This window comes from Glossina fuscipes, unplaced genomic scaffold (assembly GCF_014805625.2).
Source record: "Glossina fuscipes isolate IAEA_lab_2018 unplaced genomic scaffold, Yale_Gfus_2 188, whole genome shotgun sequence".
Taxonomy (NCBI): domain Eukaryota; kingdom Metazoa; phylum Arthropoda; class Insecta; order Diptera; family Glossinidae; genus Glossina; species Glossina fuscipes.
The window spans coordinates 155,556-170,116 of NW_023998531.1; the positions used below are offsets into that span (position 1 = coordinate 155,556).

The window sequence follows — 14,561 nt, forward strand, 5'->3', positions numbered from 1 at the left end:
CAGATTATTTAGAACAAAAAGCAGTGTATACGTGCGAGAGGGTATGCATGTGCAAATGTGTTCATTTTGCTGTTAGCTGTTAACTTAGGCAACGAAAAATTTCTCTTTCAGTTGCAGCAAAGACTCTATCATTGGTGTTTCAACTGTGGATGACGGTAGCACTTCGAATATTCGGATTATTATACAAAAAAGTATAAGAAAAAGAAAGAAAAACACCAAAAAGAATATTGTATAATACTACGGCAAAAGGACTTTTTTATTACAAATGAGATGAAGAAATTTAGAGACTTTTTAATTTTAAATAATTCAATAATTTGTCAAGAAACGAAAGCTTAATTTATACAGAGAATTAAGCTTAACAATTTTTAGTGAATGTGTTCTTTTTCTGGTGCCGGAATTGCAAACAGAAAAAATGTATCCTTGTAATACTTCTGAATACACATACAAAAACTATTTGATCGTTTTATCAATTTGAAAAATTAACTTTCTCGTATTTTATGAAAGGAACCTTGAGTTAAAAAAATGGAAGAAAATCGTCTAAGGGATTAAATTTATGAAACATAATGAAATAAAAAAAAATTTAACTTTTTTTCTTTGTTGAAAAATCAATTGTGTAACGTTGTGAAAATGTTTCGAAAAAGAGTTTTTTTCTAATTTCTATTCTACTTGCATTCTTAATATATTTCGTTTTTGTTTTCGTGACGTTGAAAAAATATTTCAAAATATTTTGTAACTTACTTATGTGATTTTGTAAAATTTGTTCCATTTGTTTCAGTTTTGCTCAAGAACTAGCCGATTTTACAGTCTTTTGTTTTTCTTTTCGTCTTGCCTACCTTGGTGTCCCACAAAATTTCATTTCATATATATAAACTAAGTTTTCTCGTTGTAGACGAGTAATTTGTACGATTTGTTATACATCGTTGATTGCTGGGTACTAAGAATGTGTACGCTTAAGTGTATAGGTGTGTTCAATACGTGTTCCGCGCACATGTATGTGTGCGTACAAGGACTTATTTTCATTACTTGATTTTATAATGGCAGTTAAATTCCTCTTTCTTTTATTTTATCTCTTCACAATTAACTGTATTTTTGAAATCGGAATCTCTTAATTCCTTCGCTCTTTATTTCACTACTTGCTCTAAAATTAGAAAGCGAAAATGAAAAAAAGCACAAATGCTTTTTCTCTTCTGTCCAGATGACATACAAATATATAAAAAATTATATAAATGTATATACATTTTGGGATTTTTTAATAAATGACAGACTTTGATGCCTCAGCCTGAATGTATGTTTTGTCTGTCTCTTTGATTAAATTTGTATGTGGCGTCATTTGTCACTCTTCAATTTTTGTTGGAACAAAGCTATTCATTAAAATTGATGGATTATTAAGTTGAGAAGAACTTACATATAGTGTCTAACCAACAATCTCCGATTTTTGTGTTACGCAACTTTTTGCTTAAGGTGATTAATCAATTTTTAGTATTATTTCAATATCGAAGATTTTTAAAATCAATATATTATTTATTAAGCAGTGATCTGCCTGCTCAATTTAAGCTTCGGTTTTTGAGCCTTTTTTTTTAAATTTAAAGTGATTTCGAAAGTAGAAGAAGAAACAATGTAAATTTCACATACGACTTCAAATGCGTTTTTAATTTTCTTTTCTTACAACTTTTACTTCTAACATTGTTTTCACAATACGTTGCTTGACAATAAGTGAAATTAATTCGTATTTGCCTGCGGATAACAAACGATCGTATAAAGTGAATAGGAAATCAGTCTTAAAATATGAAAACTGTTTAGAGCTCTTGTGCCGTTATCAATGAAATATTTTTTTGTTAGTGAACCTTTGACTTTTCGGATGAGAAGTCCGTGGAAGCTTTCTCCTCATCCACTTTCGTTCCCTCTCTCCTTTTCTATCGTCTTCTTAAAAGGCTTCTCTTTAAAATGTCTGAACTAATGTTAGCGTACTATCAAATGCGATCTTATTACCAGGAGTGCTGACATAAGCTTTTTTGTCCATTGGTCCAGTATAATAATAGTTTCTTTTAAATGTTATAAAACACGAAAAAAATAAAAAATCGAAAATAATCGCTATAATAACAGCGCCACTTCGAAAATGTAAGATTTTGATTCGATATAGTAAATTCATTACATTTTTCAATGTTCGAAATTAGAAAAGCTGATATTGAAACTCGAAACTTAACCCACGCAACCTAAATTCGACAAACTCATAGCTATTTATTAGTTTTTCCAATACCTTCCCTCATACTCAGATGTGCCGCGATATATAATACGATGTAATAGTTGCCAAATGGTGTGTGATTGCGTTTATATCCTTTGACTTATGTTAAAATCTCTGAAATTTATACCGAAAGTTAAAGCTTTAAATTTTTGCTGGCATTTGATAAATAAAGTATAAGTGATACGCTTACGCACAAACAAGTATCAACTAAAGACTAATCCCATAGAATAAAATGTAAAACAATTTTAGAACTTGTTCAAATACCTCAAAATTATGCTTTACAGGAACTCATCATAAATATAATTCTTATGCCCACATCAGCAGGTTTTATTGTTTCGATTTTTTTTATACGAAAGGTAAGCCCAGCTTTGCTCGTTTAAGATGTGTATCCGACATGCTAACATGCACTAGCCAGCCTGAAAACCGTTATTCGCCTAAGACACGACGGGCCCAAGTCTCCTCGATAATTATTACCCTAATAAATGATCACATTCGGCATCATGCTGATCCAAAAACGATTGATTTTTTTCTCCTATTCATCAGACAGTAACCTGGCATGGAATTTGCTTACTTTCGTGCTTCACACAGACAAGCTTCAGGGTAAAAACACAAATGAAGCAAACAAGGCTGCTCGGAAAAATCGTTCTTTAGTTTAATGTTTCACCGCTGGCAGCGTTGCACATTCAGTCGATAGACGCGTTCTTTTGTGTTAACACCCATACTTTGACGTTCTGGCCAGGGAATGGGTTTTGACAGTGATTCCTTGCCATAGTTTTTGTGACTTTATATCAGGTATGATACGTCCAACAATTAGTCCCTCCTTTATCAATTGTTTTTATAAAGCAACACACGATTTGTGACTTGGGACGTCTTTGTGGTGTTGCCCATATAAGTGAAACATCCAGATTTAATAGAAAAGTTTACGATTTCCATATATTCGATCAGCAATGAGCAATTTTTATTTATTTTCTTATATCGGTTTGAAATTTATCATGAACATTTAGCACAACTAATTGCAATTTCTGTTTAGACATGGTTCGGTTTCGCTAATTTAGACGATAACAATATAAGTTATATTAAACGCTATGTTAATATCTAAATGCTTTAAATTAAATTGTCTTACTTCCTTTCTTTATAAATAATTTTAAAGTTGTTTTTATAAGTAAATTTATAATATTAAAAATTTTTCCTACAAAGTTTTGAAAAAATTTAATGGGGTTTGTCGGTTTCCATAATTCGAACTAAGTTCTCAATTCTAGTCTTCTCTGAGCGCTGACATTGCTTGTCGCATGCACAGACGAGAGCCTTCCGTAATTTCTGGATTATGTTTCCGTGCTATTTATTTAATGGAAGTGCAACACTAAAAAACTGCTTTAGAGTTCGATTATAAGTATAACAAGTAAGAACATTATAGTCGGGCAAGGCCGACTAGGAGATGTCTTACACTACTTCAGCTAATACGGTTATTCACTCGTTTTGGGATACTTTTCATGAAAACCAGCATATTGAATGAATCTTTATGTGGGTTGGTATCCAAAAAATAGACCTACATGGTAAAAATTTAGTAAAGTTGATTTCAATATGAATATATTATTAAGAACTAATTGTCAACATAAAATATTAAAAATGATACCCATTTACTATTTAGATTCAGTTTTCGTAGGAACCGTTGTATGGGAGAGGATTCAAAAAATTGCCCTAGCCAAAACAAATTTTTTGTACCAGTTTTGAATGTCCAAGGACTATTGCAGAGCCAGTTTTGTCAAGCAATTTTGCGTATTGCAATTTTTTTCCCTACTTGGACAGACTTGGACAGACAGGGCTAGATTGATTAAGAAATGAATGGTGGTGGTGGGCCTATCGTAAGCCCTTTTTTGTGTTACGTACGTTCGTACCCTGTACTACAGGTGGTGTCACGTATAAAAATATTAAAAACTTCTTTACTCTCAGAACTTTCTTGAGAGAGTAAAAAAATATTGAATCATCACAAATCCTTATCAAAAATATATTTTTTCTTCTTATCTCTCTTTTATTTCGCTTTCTTCCTCCATTCCACGACTTCTCATACAGTTTTGGTCTTTCTCTTAAGTTCGCTCTTATCTTGGTTCTCTTCATGCGAGTTTTTGCTGTCGCGATAAGCTTTCAAATTAAGCTTCTCTTCCTGTATCGCATATTTATATATTTTTACTATTACTCTTTTCCTTAATATTTAGCAGATAGTTTTAGAACTTTACCTTCGGACCAATACATGAACAAAAAAAACTATAAGGTTTTCGTTTCATTTTTCTTTTCACGCCAAATGTGAAGAAAAAAACTTGCAAAATTTTCTTTTCGGTTCATGTACGGTTACATAACTGATGTTGTAGGCCAGTTGAAGAAAAGTTAAGTGAAAATTGTAATAAAAAATATTTTTTAAATTATTAAAGAAAAACATTAGTTCTTGAAAAAAATTAAGAGCTGATAAGTAATAAAATATAATATATTATATATATTAAAAAAATCAAAATAATTCAGAAGCTTAAAGACTTAGTGATATAAAGAGAAGCAGTAAAAAAAAATAGAAATACCAAAAGGAAAAACTGAATATTTCCGTTTATAACAAAATATAAATTATTTTTTTAAATAATTTTTTGCTATGTCATATGTTTGCTTTATGACAAAATTTCTTAAGCTTTAGCTCGCTTTAGTCTAACATTTTTTATTTTTTTCTCTTTATCTTTTTCTTCTTTAGGTGTAATCTCTACAGTCTTTGAAAATATTGAAATTTAAGAAGCATATAAAAAAAATTTAAATACATAAAAGGAAAGCAGAAAGAAAAAAACAATAAATATGTTGTTTCAACGCAGTTGATTATGAAATTGTATGAAAAAACTTTTCAAACGTTTACTTAAATTTACACAAAATAAAAGCTTAATATATAATCAATAAAGTTAAAAACAAAATAAAAAATAATTCATTATTATACACAGAATATTTTAATACCTTAAGCTATACAAAGAAGCAACCAAATTGAAACAATAAATAAGCTTAAAATATAGTTTAAGTTAAATTTTTTTTTTAATTAAGAAACTATCAACATCACCCTTCATAAAAAGTAAAAACTTTATAAAACATAAAAAGTAACAAAAAAAGGAAACATATATAAAAATGGCTGATAAAAAGATTGCTGAACAATATTATGCGCCCCCACCAAAGATGGGCAAGTGGGAGGGTTTTAAGAAATTCCTATGGAACAGTGATACAAGCCAGTGTCTGGGACGGACAGGAGCTAGTTGGGGTAAGTACAAGAATAACTCAAATAAAAGTATGCGAAAACATATGCATAGAGTATGAGATAATAATAGTACACAGTCTATAAAATAATGACATAATATTCAAAAATCTTAAGAAATTTTTATTCATTTGAACACAATTTTTTGATGTTTTTTTCATTACGATAGGTCTACTAGAAATTATTGATATATAGTTTTTACCACTTTTGTAGAGCTAAAGAGAAGAGACCATAAATGCAAGGGAAGAGAAACTGTGACATATTAAGTTGCTTTTTCCCTCTTTCTGTCTTTCAAAATTTCAAATATTATCCAAAAGATAAATAAAAATTTCGCAGAATCCTAATAACCGTGAGACTTAAGGTCAGTTAATTTAACTTCTTGAGTAGGTTCATCCTTGTGTGGCACAAAAATAGTTAAACCTCCTAAAAAGGTATAATTCTTCAAAAAAAAAAAAAAAAATGTAGACTGAAATATTGTGTAGTAATTTTTTTAAAATGTCTCGCTAATTGCACATAATCAAAAAGGGAAGTTTTCAAAAGTATACTAGACCATGTAAGGTCTGCATTTAAGGTCTTATAGCATAGATTATTTTGAACTAAGGGAGCACGAATTTTTTCTACGACCAGAATAAAAGTTAAAGTTGCCAATGATAGTGTCATTTTAATTTAATATTTGTCGTCAGAAAAAATCTTCTTTGTAATACCGATAAGTTTCAAACAAGAATGGACATTTGCTAGCCTCTTCTAGAATTCCCTTCTAGTATATATTATATATGAATTTAGTTTTTGAATAAATTTGCTTCTCAGTTCCCAGAAAGTTGTAAAACTATAATATCAGCAAGAACTGTTATTTCTCTCCCTCTATTGCGGATTGTCGTGATTACTAGCCTTTAATATAAGCTGCTTTTTTGGACTTCATCAACTTTTCAATTATTGCAAATGCATATATTTATTGCTTTATCTTTTGTAAAACCTGTAATGTATATAATGAAAACGATGCTAATCGGCCCATTAATATATCTGTATTAACATTAATATATCTGTATTGACATGTTCGTCTTAACTGGCGACATTTCTAGCAAAGAGTGGGAAGGTGACAAATTTCAAACAATAAAAATTAAAACTTTTTATACCGATCACCGAAGGATGAGATGTATATTCACATTGTCAAAACGTTTGCAATGCCCAAAGGAAAACACAGGGACCCCATAAAGTTTATGTATTCTTAACCAGCATCAAATTCTTAATCGATTTAAGCATGTCCGCCTAAACGTCTGCGCAATGTCTGTTGTAAACATTCTCCCGTTATCGAAAATGAAGATATCGCCTACAAATTTGCAGAAGAATTTGGAATTGAACTAAATTTTTCAGGGGACAAGCGTATAATGCCCGCGTATCGTTACGACAAAAACTTTTGTTTTGAAAATCGAAGATTTGCGCTTACCTCATATTACGGAGAACGATTTTTTTTTCTTATACTTTTTGGGTGTTTTTTTGGAATAACGGTGACGGGCAAAAAAAATTCGATCCCGGCCGAATGTTCTTTTCTTGTTCTTATTAATACCTTACCGAAATTACGATGCGTTTATTTGTTACACTTTCGACTATTCGAAGTGCAAACGATCTACCCCGGCCTATTTGTATCTGTATAGTACAAAATGCAAAATGATTTCCATGCAATGGAAATTCGGTTTAGGGCGAAAATCTTTTGATCGGTCCAATGGCGCATCCGTAGTTAATACTAGCCAACATTCTTTTACATATGTAAGAGATGAGTATTCAAAAGATGCCTTGCTTAGAACTTAAGAAATATATAAGGAATTTAACTGTTTTTTCTTTGCCAACGCTGAGAATAGTAAAGTAATCTTTGAAAGTCTTGCCGACGGCAAATATGGTCTTTAATGTGTTGCCAAAAGCCTAATAGATATCTAATAGAGATCTAACATTAGCTCAAATTGTTAAGAATGATCAACAAACAATGTAGCGACAAATATCAAGATCTCATTGAAATTGAACACATTTCAATTTTTTATTTTATAATAAAAATTTTTTGAAGATACCCAAGTGATAATATGAAAAATGTAAGTTTTTATACGTGACATTTCTCGAATTTAAGTTTATTTTATTGTTTTATTTTTAGTCGTTGTTAACTCATATTCAATATTTAAAATTAACATTTTTATAAGAAAGTCAGTTGCCTTGAGAAAAATGCATTTCAAGACAAACAGCTTCAATAAGGTTGAGCAAAATGAATGAGCAAAAAATTAACTTTTTGCAACAATTTCTTTACAACAACAATGCAATACTTACAGGCGTCAGTAAATACATTATTTAAAAGTTATCATTTTTAAGAAGGTTTGGGATATATTCATTTTTTCTAAAGGTTTGTAAAACCCAGGAAAAAGCTTCAGAAACCTACAAAGCATACGCATTCTTAATTAGTATCAAATTCTGAATCGATCTCGACGTGAACTGATGCGACGTGTAATGGGAACATCTCTGCTTTCATAAGCAAAAAGAGTTTGTTTTTTGCTCGTTACTTATTAATGACAAGAGATACAACGATAAAAGTTTCCATATGTAGAGTGGAAAATTGATCACGCCGCCCGTCGTTATAGAGTATGTGCATTTTTTCTCATTTTTTCGGTTTACAATTTTTTTTTGTTTAAATAAGGATGATGGGTGCAAAAGATTCGACCACAGAAGAATATAATTTCCCTGCTTGTTTTTTTTTTTCATTGTTTATTTAACATTTTTGTATAGTTATTGAGAGTGAATGTAATTTTTTCTTACTGTTAACGTTCGAAAATTTCATTATTAATCATTTAAGCTCAGTAGCTTTATAAACAACAGAAAAAGTTAATCCCCATACATCATTTACAAAGAAAACAGAAAAACTTTTCTAAGTAAATTATTATTGATACCGTGTTCTACCGTATTCATTTATCCCCCGCCAAGTGCATACAAGTTTGTCACGTTTTATTATTATTATTAATTTTATTATTAACGTATTTTTCATTTTACTACCGTCTGTACGTCTCTTTTTAGGTTATGTTAAGTGTGTCTTTCTTTACGGCGTTCCTTTTTTATTTTACCATAATACATTGCTTTTAGCGCATTACGCATATGTGTATGAGTTGATATATGTACATGCGACTGCTTAAACATATCTGTGCAAGCATGTGTACTTATGTAATCGGAGCAAATCAACAACAGCAAAATGCTTTGCAGTATACATCGTTTCCATGGATATGTATTTGTTTTGTCAACATATATTATTATTACATGCATAAGTTTTTATGGATTATGAAGATTAAGTGGTTGAAATTGGTTTCATAACCGCTTGCACTCAAACTGCTATCACTGTATTCAAAGACAAATGGAAATATATTCGAATATATCTTAAGTGAGGCTTCTCAGATCTCTACAAGTAAAGTAGCGAAAAACTTTTGTATCGAAAACAACGCATATGTGATTTGCGCTTTTCCCGATAATGTCTCGCTGCACTTGTTTCTAGAGAAACAGGGCAAACTAGAGAAAAAGGAACACAAAAGAGAACAAAGGAAAGAAGAATATCCGGTCATCCTGTGTTAATAGCTCTCACTTCCTCTTCTATTATATTTCAATTCCGTGCATCTTTCGTGAACTGAGCGCAAAGTTGTGCTTACAAAAAAACAGAAGTGACATGCAATTCTTTGAAATCGTTCACAATTCAGTTATCAAATTCAGTTGGCAAGTATAACAACATATTGTTACGAAATTCTTTAGTGGATACGGTTCGTATCGCTAGATCAAGATTTTTCCTTTTAAGAGAAATACACTTGCATATTTTCACTTCAAGAATCTTTTGTTCCAATTTCCTAAAGGTAGGATTATTTACAATCTATTTCGGCAGTACTCTCAACTTCTCGACTCAAATTTTATTTTTCGGCTGACTGTGCCTTCCACAAATATTCTTTTTATATACATTTTTGCAAGCATATTACTATTACCTATGTTCATGGCTTCATGCCTAATCCGTTAATTCGCTTTTTCGCTGATCTTTTTCGTCAATCGGCAGCCCCATGAGGCGCCACGAATTCGTACTTGGTTTTTCCCTCTCACGTAAATTTGTTTTCTGGAAAATCAATTAGTTGGAATAAACTGGATTTGGGATTTCCGTAACAAAGTAATAAGATAATGCCAACAATGTCGCATATAGCCGCCACATATTTCAAAATCTAGTTAATATTTAATGTTAGGAATAATTGTCTTTACCTTCATTTTTGCATAAAACATATATTTGAAGCTCTCTAAAGCAAAAATTATCTTTAGACAAATTCGAGAATGCCGGCATACTTGAAACGTATAGTGTTTCGGGAGTTAGTCGGGGTTCGCAAGTTATGCTTCACATCAAAATCCAAAGAAAAAAAGTGATTATGAATGTATTAGTTAAAGGAAGGATTCCACAAGCACACTCAATCCTTGGTTCGCAAGTCACTGGCTTTACATTATCCTGCCTTTAGATGATCTTAAATTTATCAAGCTCTATCCACAAAATTGAATCGTTGCCTGCTGAGGAGATCTAAACTCAAAATTAAAAGCTAATTTTTCCCCCAGATGCTTGGAGGCCATTAGATAAAAACTTTTTCAGAATTTGGAACCTGGTAGTTAGAATTGAATATGTCGACTCATCATTATAATTCATTAACAAATAAGAAAAAAAATCAACAATGGACTCAAACCAAAACTTCATAACCTGGGTAATATTGCAAAATACCTTGAATTCCACCTTTGAATTTTTTGGATGAAGCTAAGAGGTTCAATCAATAAACATACTGAGCAACTATTTAAGGATGGGAATATTCAATACATTCGATATGCTTGCACGTACGAAAATAAGTTATTCGAAGCAACATTTGCTGAAGAGGTGGTTACTAAAGGATTTTCACGCAAAAATTTCAAAAAACTGATGAAAGATTGAAATATCCACGAGCGGTGAAGTTTGGTCTTTTCTCGTGGTCTTTTGCTGAGGTTGATTTCAAAGGTTGCGTGAATTTCTGGTGCTGATAGTAAACAAAAAAAAAATGATATCGTTAAAAATCGAAATTTCCCTAAAATCTCCTTGAAATGTAAGAGTTTACCACTTCATTTTTCCGATCCACATGTTTTCGATAAGGCAGCATTAATTTATTTCCTTTTAATTGTCTGCTCACAAAAAAAGTAAATTGAGCATCTTTGTAATAAGCGATGGAAAAGGATGCAAAAAGATTTTTTGAAAACGGGTCAAGTGGAGCGCACATAATATTGTGACCGAAATTGGGAAATTGTTGTTAGCCCAAAAAAGCTTTATTTATTTTCAAATCAATTTGCATTGTGACAAATATCTGTGTTAAATTTCAAATCATAAGCGTCATTAGTATGTCAGTTGCGGTTTTTCTGTTTGCACGACGCAAAAAAACATATTTTCATATTTCTATAAAGAGTGATTTTGTTGAGCAAAGAAGTTGCAGGCAATTTTGTTTGGGATTTTTACGGCAGGTAAAACATGGATCTACGCATCCGACCCAAAAACAACCGGTTAATCAAGCGAACATCGTGGAAATGATGACCCACTTTAATTATCGTGGTTTTTTGTTCGCGGCGTGACTTTTTTCCGTCAGGCAAGGAAAGTTTTGTTGACAAGGAATATTTCTTGAATGTTATGAAGGCGATGAAATTAATTTTAAAGAAGTAATAAAGATTCTTGGGGTATAAATTCACTTTGTTCTTCAGACGCAGTAGTACGCCATTTTAGTAAAATCGAAGTTAGAAGCATATAACTTTTTGTTCGTTAATTGGCCGATCAGGCTTTTTTTTTTAATTTTTAATTTTTTTTTTCCTAAGAGTTTTCTAAAAGAATTAAGAGAAGAATGTTTCTTCTTAAGCTTATTCAGCACCATGTGTTATATACTAGTTACAAAATAAATTGATAAAATTGCTTCCAATACAAGAAAAAAATAGATAATAATTTCATAAATTAAACATTAAAGATTTATTCCTGTCATTGTAAAATTGTCAATAAACCAGTGATTCTCGGGATTAAAAGAATAGAAGAAAGCTATACACATCCTTGTTATAAATTATATCTTCAAAATTACGATCAGTAAAATCTGTTCAAGCGAAATTAGTACAGAAAATCCACCAGCGATCACTGCAGACAATCAATCTGTCTCCAAAAGTGACTTTATTGTCTATTAGCGTCTACTGAGCTCGCAAAACCTACGGTATTATCTGGAGACAATTTCAATAGAAATTTTGTAATGTGATTAACGAATATTTATAATTTTCGATCTTATGTAAGTCAGGTTGAAAACAGAAAATACGCAGGTCATCTTACGCTCGGATTAACAGGAACCCACTGGTGTCGGTTAACGTTTTTCAGCCATTGGTTTTGTAGCTTGTTTGTTTTCGGGAGGTCGTCTAGGTCCGGTATACTTAGAGACTAAATGCAGACCATTCGGCAATAAAGTTTTACAATGGAGTCATTCAAACTAGTTACTACGAATATTAAAATAGAGGAGAGAAAATATATTGTATATCTGAGAAATGTTATTGTTGAAATTTGCAATGCGTTCTGAATAAATTCAAAGATTAAGTTATAATTTTTAAAATGTTATGTAAAAACTTCTTCCTATCTGTATTAATATCTATTTCTATTAGAAGAGTTTTTTTTCAAGTATTTTGCTATTGCGAATGCTATTTGAGAAAAATATTTCAAGTATAAACACACTTTAGATGTATAATCTAATAAAAATAATCTTTCATATAGTTCGCTATCTATTTTTGTAAATATTGGTTAAGCATTTGTTTCCGAAAGATGGAAGCGTATTCAATTTATCTCTTCGTTGGCAATCCTTAAATATATGTGTCGTAGGCTAAAGATTTGACATCGAAAAATTGTTCTTTTCTTTCTTTACTCCTATGTCCAAAGTTTGCTATTGGAATCGAAGGTTAATTTTGAGAATGACCGTAATGAGTAATTTTACACATCGATTGAATTACAAATGTATGTACGTACGTAAAATCATTAAAAGAAAATTTTGAACTGACAGTCGTAAAAATTACGGAAGTTAAAAAAGGAAGTATACGATCTTGATCGACTCCAAAAGAGGATGAGATCTGCTATACCTCTCTTTGATTTGTAAACAATTTCATACGTTTTCTTTTGAATTCGCTACACCTCTCTTTGATTTCATATGTATAGGTCTTAAAAAACTGCACAGAAATTATAAAAAAATTAACATTTCACAACACGTTGCCCGCTAAGCTCGCAAAAATAGCAAATGCAACTCTGAACGTTTCGACAAATATCTGTAGAGGGCATTCGAAAGTTTACAGTTCATATGTATTGAATATCCACACACACACACACACACACCTTCTCTTTTTCACTTTGTTGCTTACTCTTATTAGTTTTTTTGTATGAAATTGTAAATAACTGGACATAAGTGCGTGCACTTTTATCATGAAACCACCAAAAAGGGTGTTAATAGTGATTTTAACATTTCACTTAACGTTTTAAGGCACACTTAATTATATAAAAAGTATAACGTCACTTACCCGCACATTTGACGACTTACTTGTCTTACTTACCGATCGCGTACAATGTGCCCGGCCACGAGTAGGAGTAAATATTACAAGCAAGCAAACGCATATTTCTATTAATTAGTTATCTCAATAATTTATCAGGTAGTTATTAGTTTATCAATTTGATCGGAAAGAGCAACAACAACAATCTGAACACTATGGTTAAAATGAGGGATTTTCAATATTTCTCAGATACATTTTTACAGCTAGGTGTTTAAAGAAAAGCTAAAGAATGAAAAAAATCCCAGAAATTATTTGATTTAAAATTAATTTAAGTAGTTGAATTCTGAATAAAATGTTTACAATCTTTTCGTATGCAATGCCGTTGATGGTGAAGGCGTATAGGAACCCTAGAACGGCTTGAAATAAATTCACTTTCAATGGAAAATATTGGACAAGATGAGACTATTTTTTATACGACTTCCAAAATTTGGATTATGTTTGTCTATTTTTCGGATCATCCTCCGTATAAGGCTTTTTACGAAAGGAAAGTCTTTAAATTGCAATGGATGGTAACGCTTTTTATGGTAACAAACTATGGGATTTTGGACGAAAATAGAAAAAGAAAAGTAGGTTTCTTGACAAAAAGAATTTATTCGTAAGCCCTCTGTGGTCAATAATTTCAATATACAGTATAATTTAAATGGGTCTAATCATCTCCACCTGTCAGTCCTTTGGAAAATAAAGAAAGACCTGTACATTTCTAGTAATATTCCATGTTAGTAGTCTTACTTGGGCCGGAACGAAGTCAACGAAATTTTTTAAAAGAAATGTTGAACAAGACTAGAGATGTGTCTAAGCTATTACTTGAGGTACGATATTTATCTATATGGAAAAAAGTTCGTAGTCTTTTCGGTAATTTATTGTTTTTAGCTCTTGTCGAATCACATAAGTAAGGGTTAAAAAGAAGTTAAAATATTATCTCCGCTTTGAAGGTGAATGTTAAAGTCTGTGTCGCGATATGCCAACAGTGCGCTAATGATGATAATTTTTAATAGAAAATCTTAGGTCAGTTAGGTCACTAGGCATATACAATATGTGTAGGACATTTTGTATTTACGCGTTTTTTTTTGTAAAGAAAGTCTTGTAAACAATTCAAGAAACAAATAGGGATGACAAGTTTTAGTTTTCATTCATTGCCTCGCAATTGAGTGAATAGTCGAAAAAAAAACCAGACTAATTCGACATTCACTGTATGCTGTATTTTATGGGTATTCGTTGAATTTTGCTTTTACTTAACCATACGCATTCTTATATATTACGATTTTAAAATAATTTTCTTATGATTTGAGTGCTATCGCGTTTTTAAATCCCACAAACAATCACTGTCACATTAATTATTATTTTCAATTACCTTCAATTAGTTTTCTTTATATAGGGTGCTAAACACTATATTCATAAATAACACTTGTGCCGATCGCAAAAAGATTAAAAAAAGAG

At 31.2% G+C, this 14,561-nt stretch overlaps 1 protein-coding gene across 3 annotated transcripts in view; it reads left to right on the plus strand.

The window, feature by feature from the left end:
• Nucleotides 1-232: 232 nt before the first annotated feature.
• The window catches only part of LOC119641912 (sodium/potassium-transporting ATPase subunit beta-2), a 55,702-nt gene continuing 41,373 nt past the window's right edge, over nucleotides 233-14,561 (plus strand). The window contains exons 1-2 of one of the 3 annotated variants that reach the window (XM_038040827.1): nucleotides 233-422; nucleotides 4,974-5,519. In XM_038040827.1, coding sequence (XP_037896755.1) covers nucleotides 5,390-5,519 — 130 coding nt within the window. In that variant the 5' untranslated portion in view covers nucleotides 233-422; nucleotides 4,974-5,389. Of the gene's footprint in view, nucleotides 423-1,293; nucleotides 1,462-4,973; nucleotides 5,520-14,561 lie in introns of those variants that run through there. The other 2 variants (XM_038040829.1, XM_038040828.1) reach the window with 2 other exon arrangements.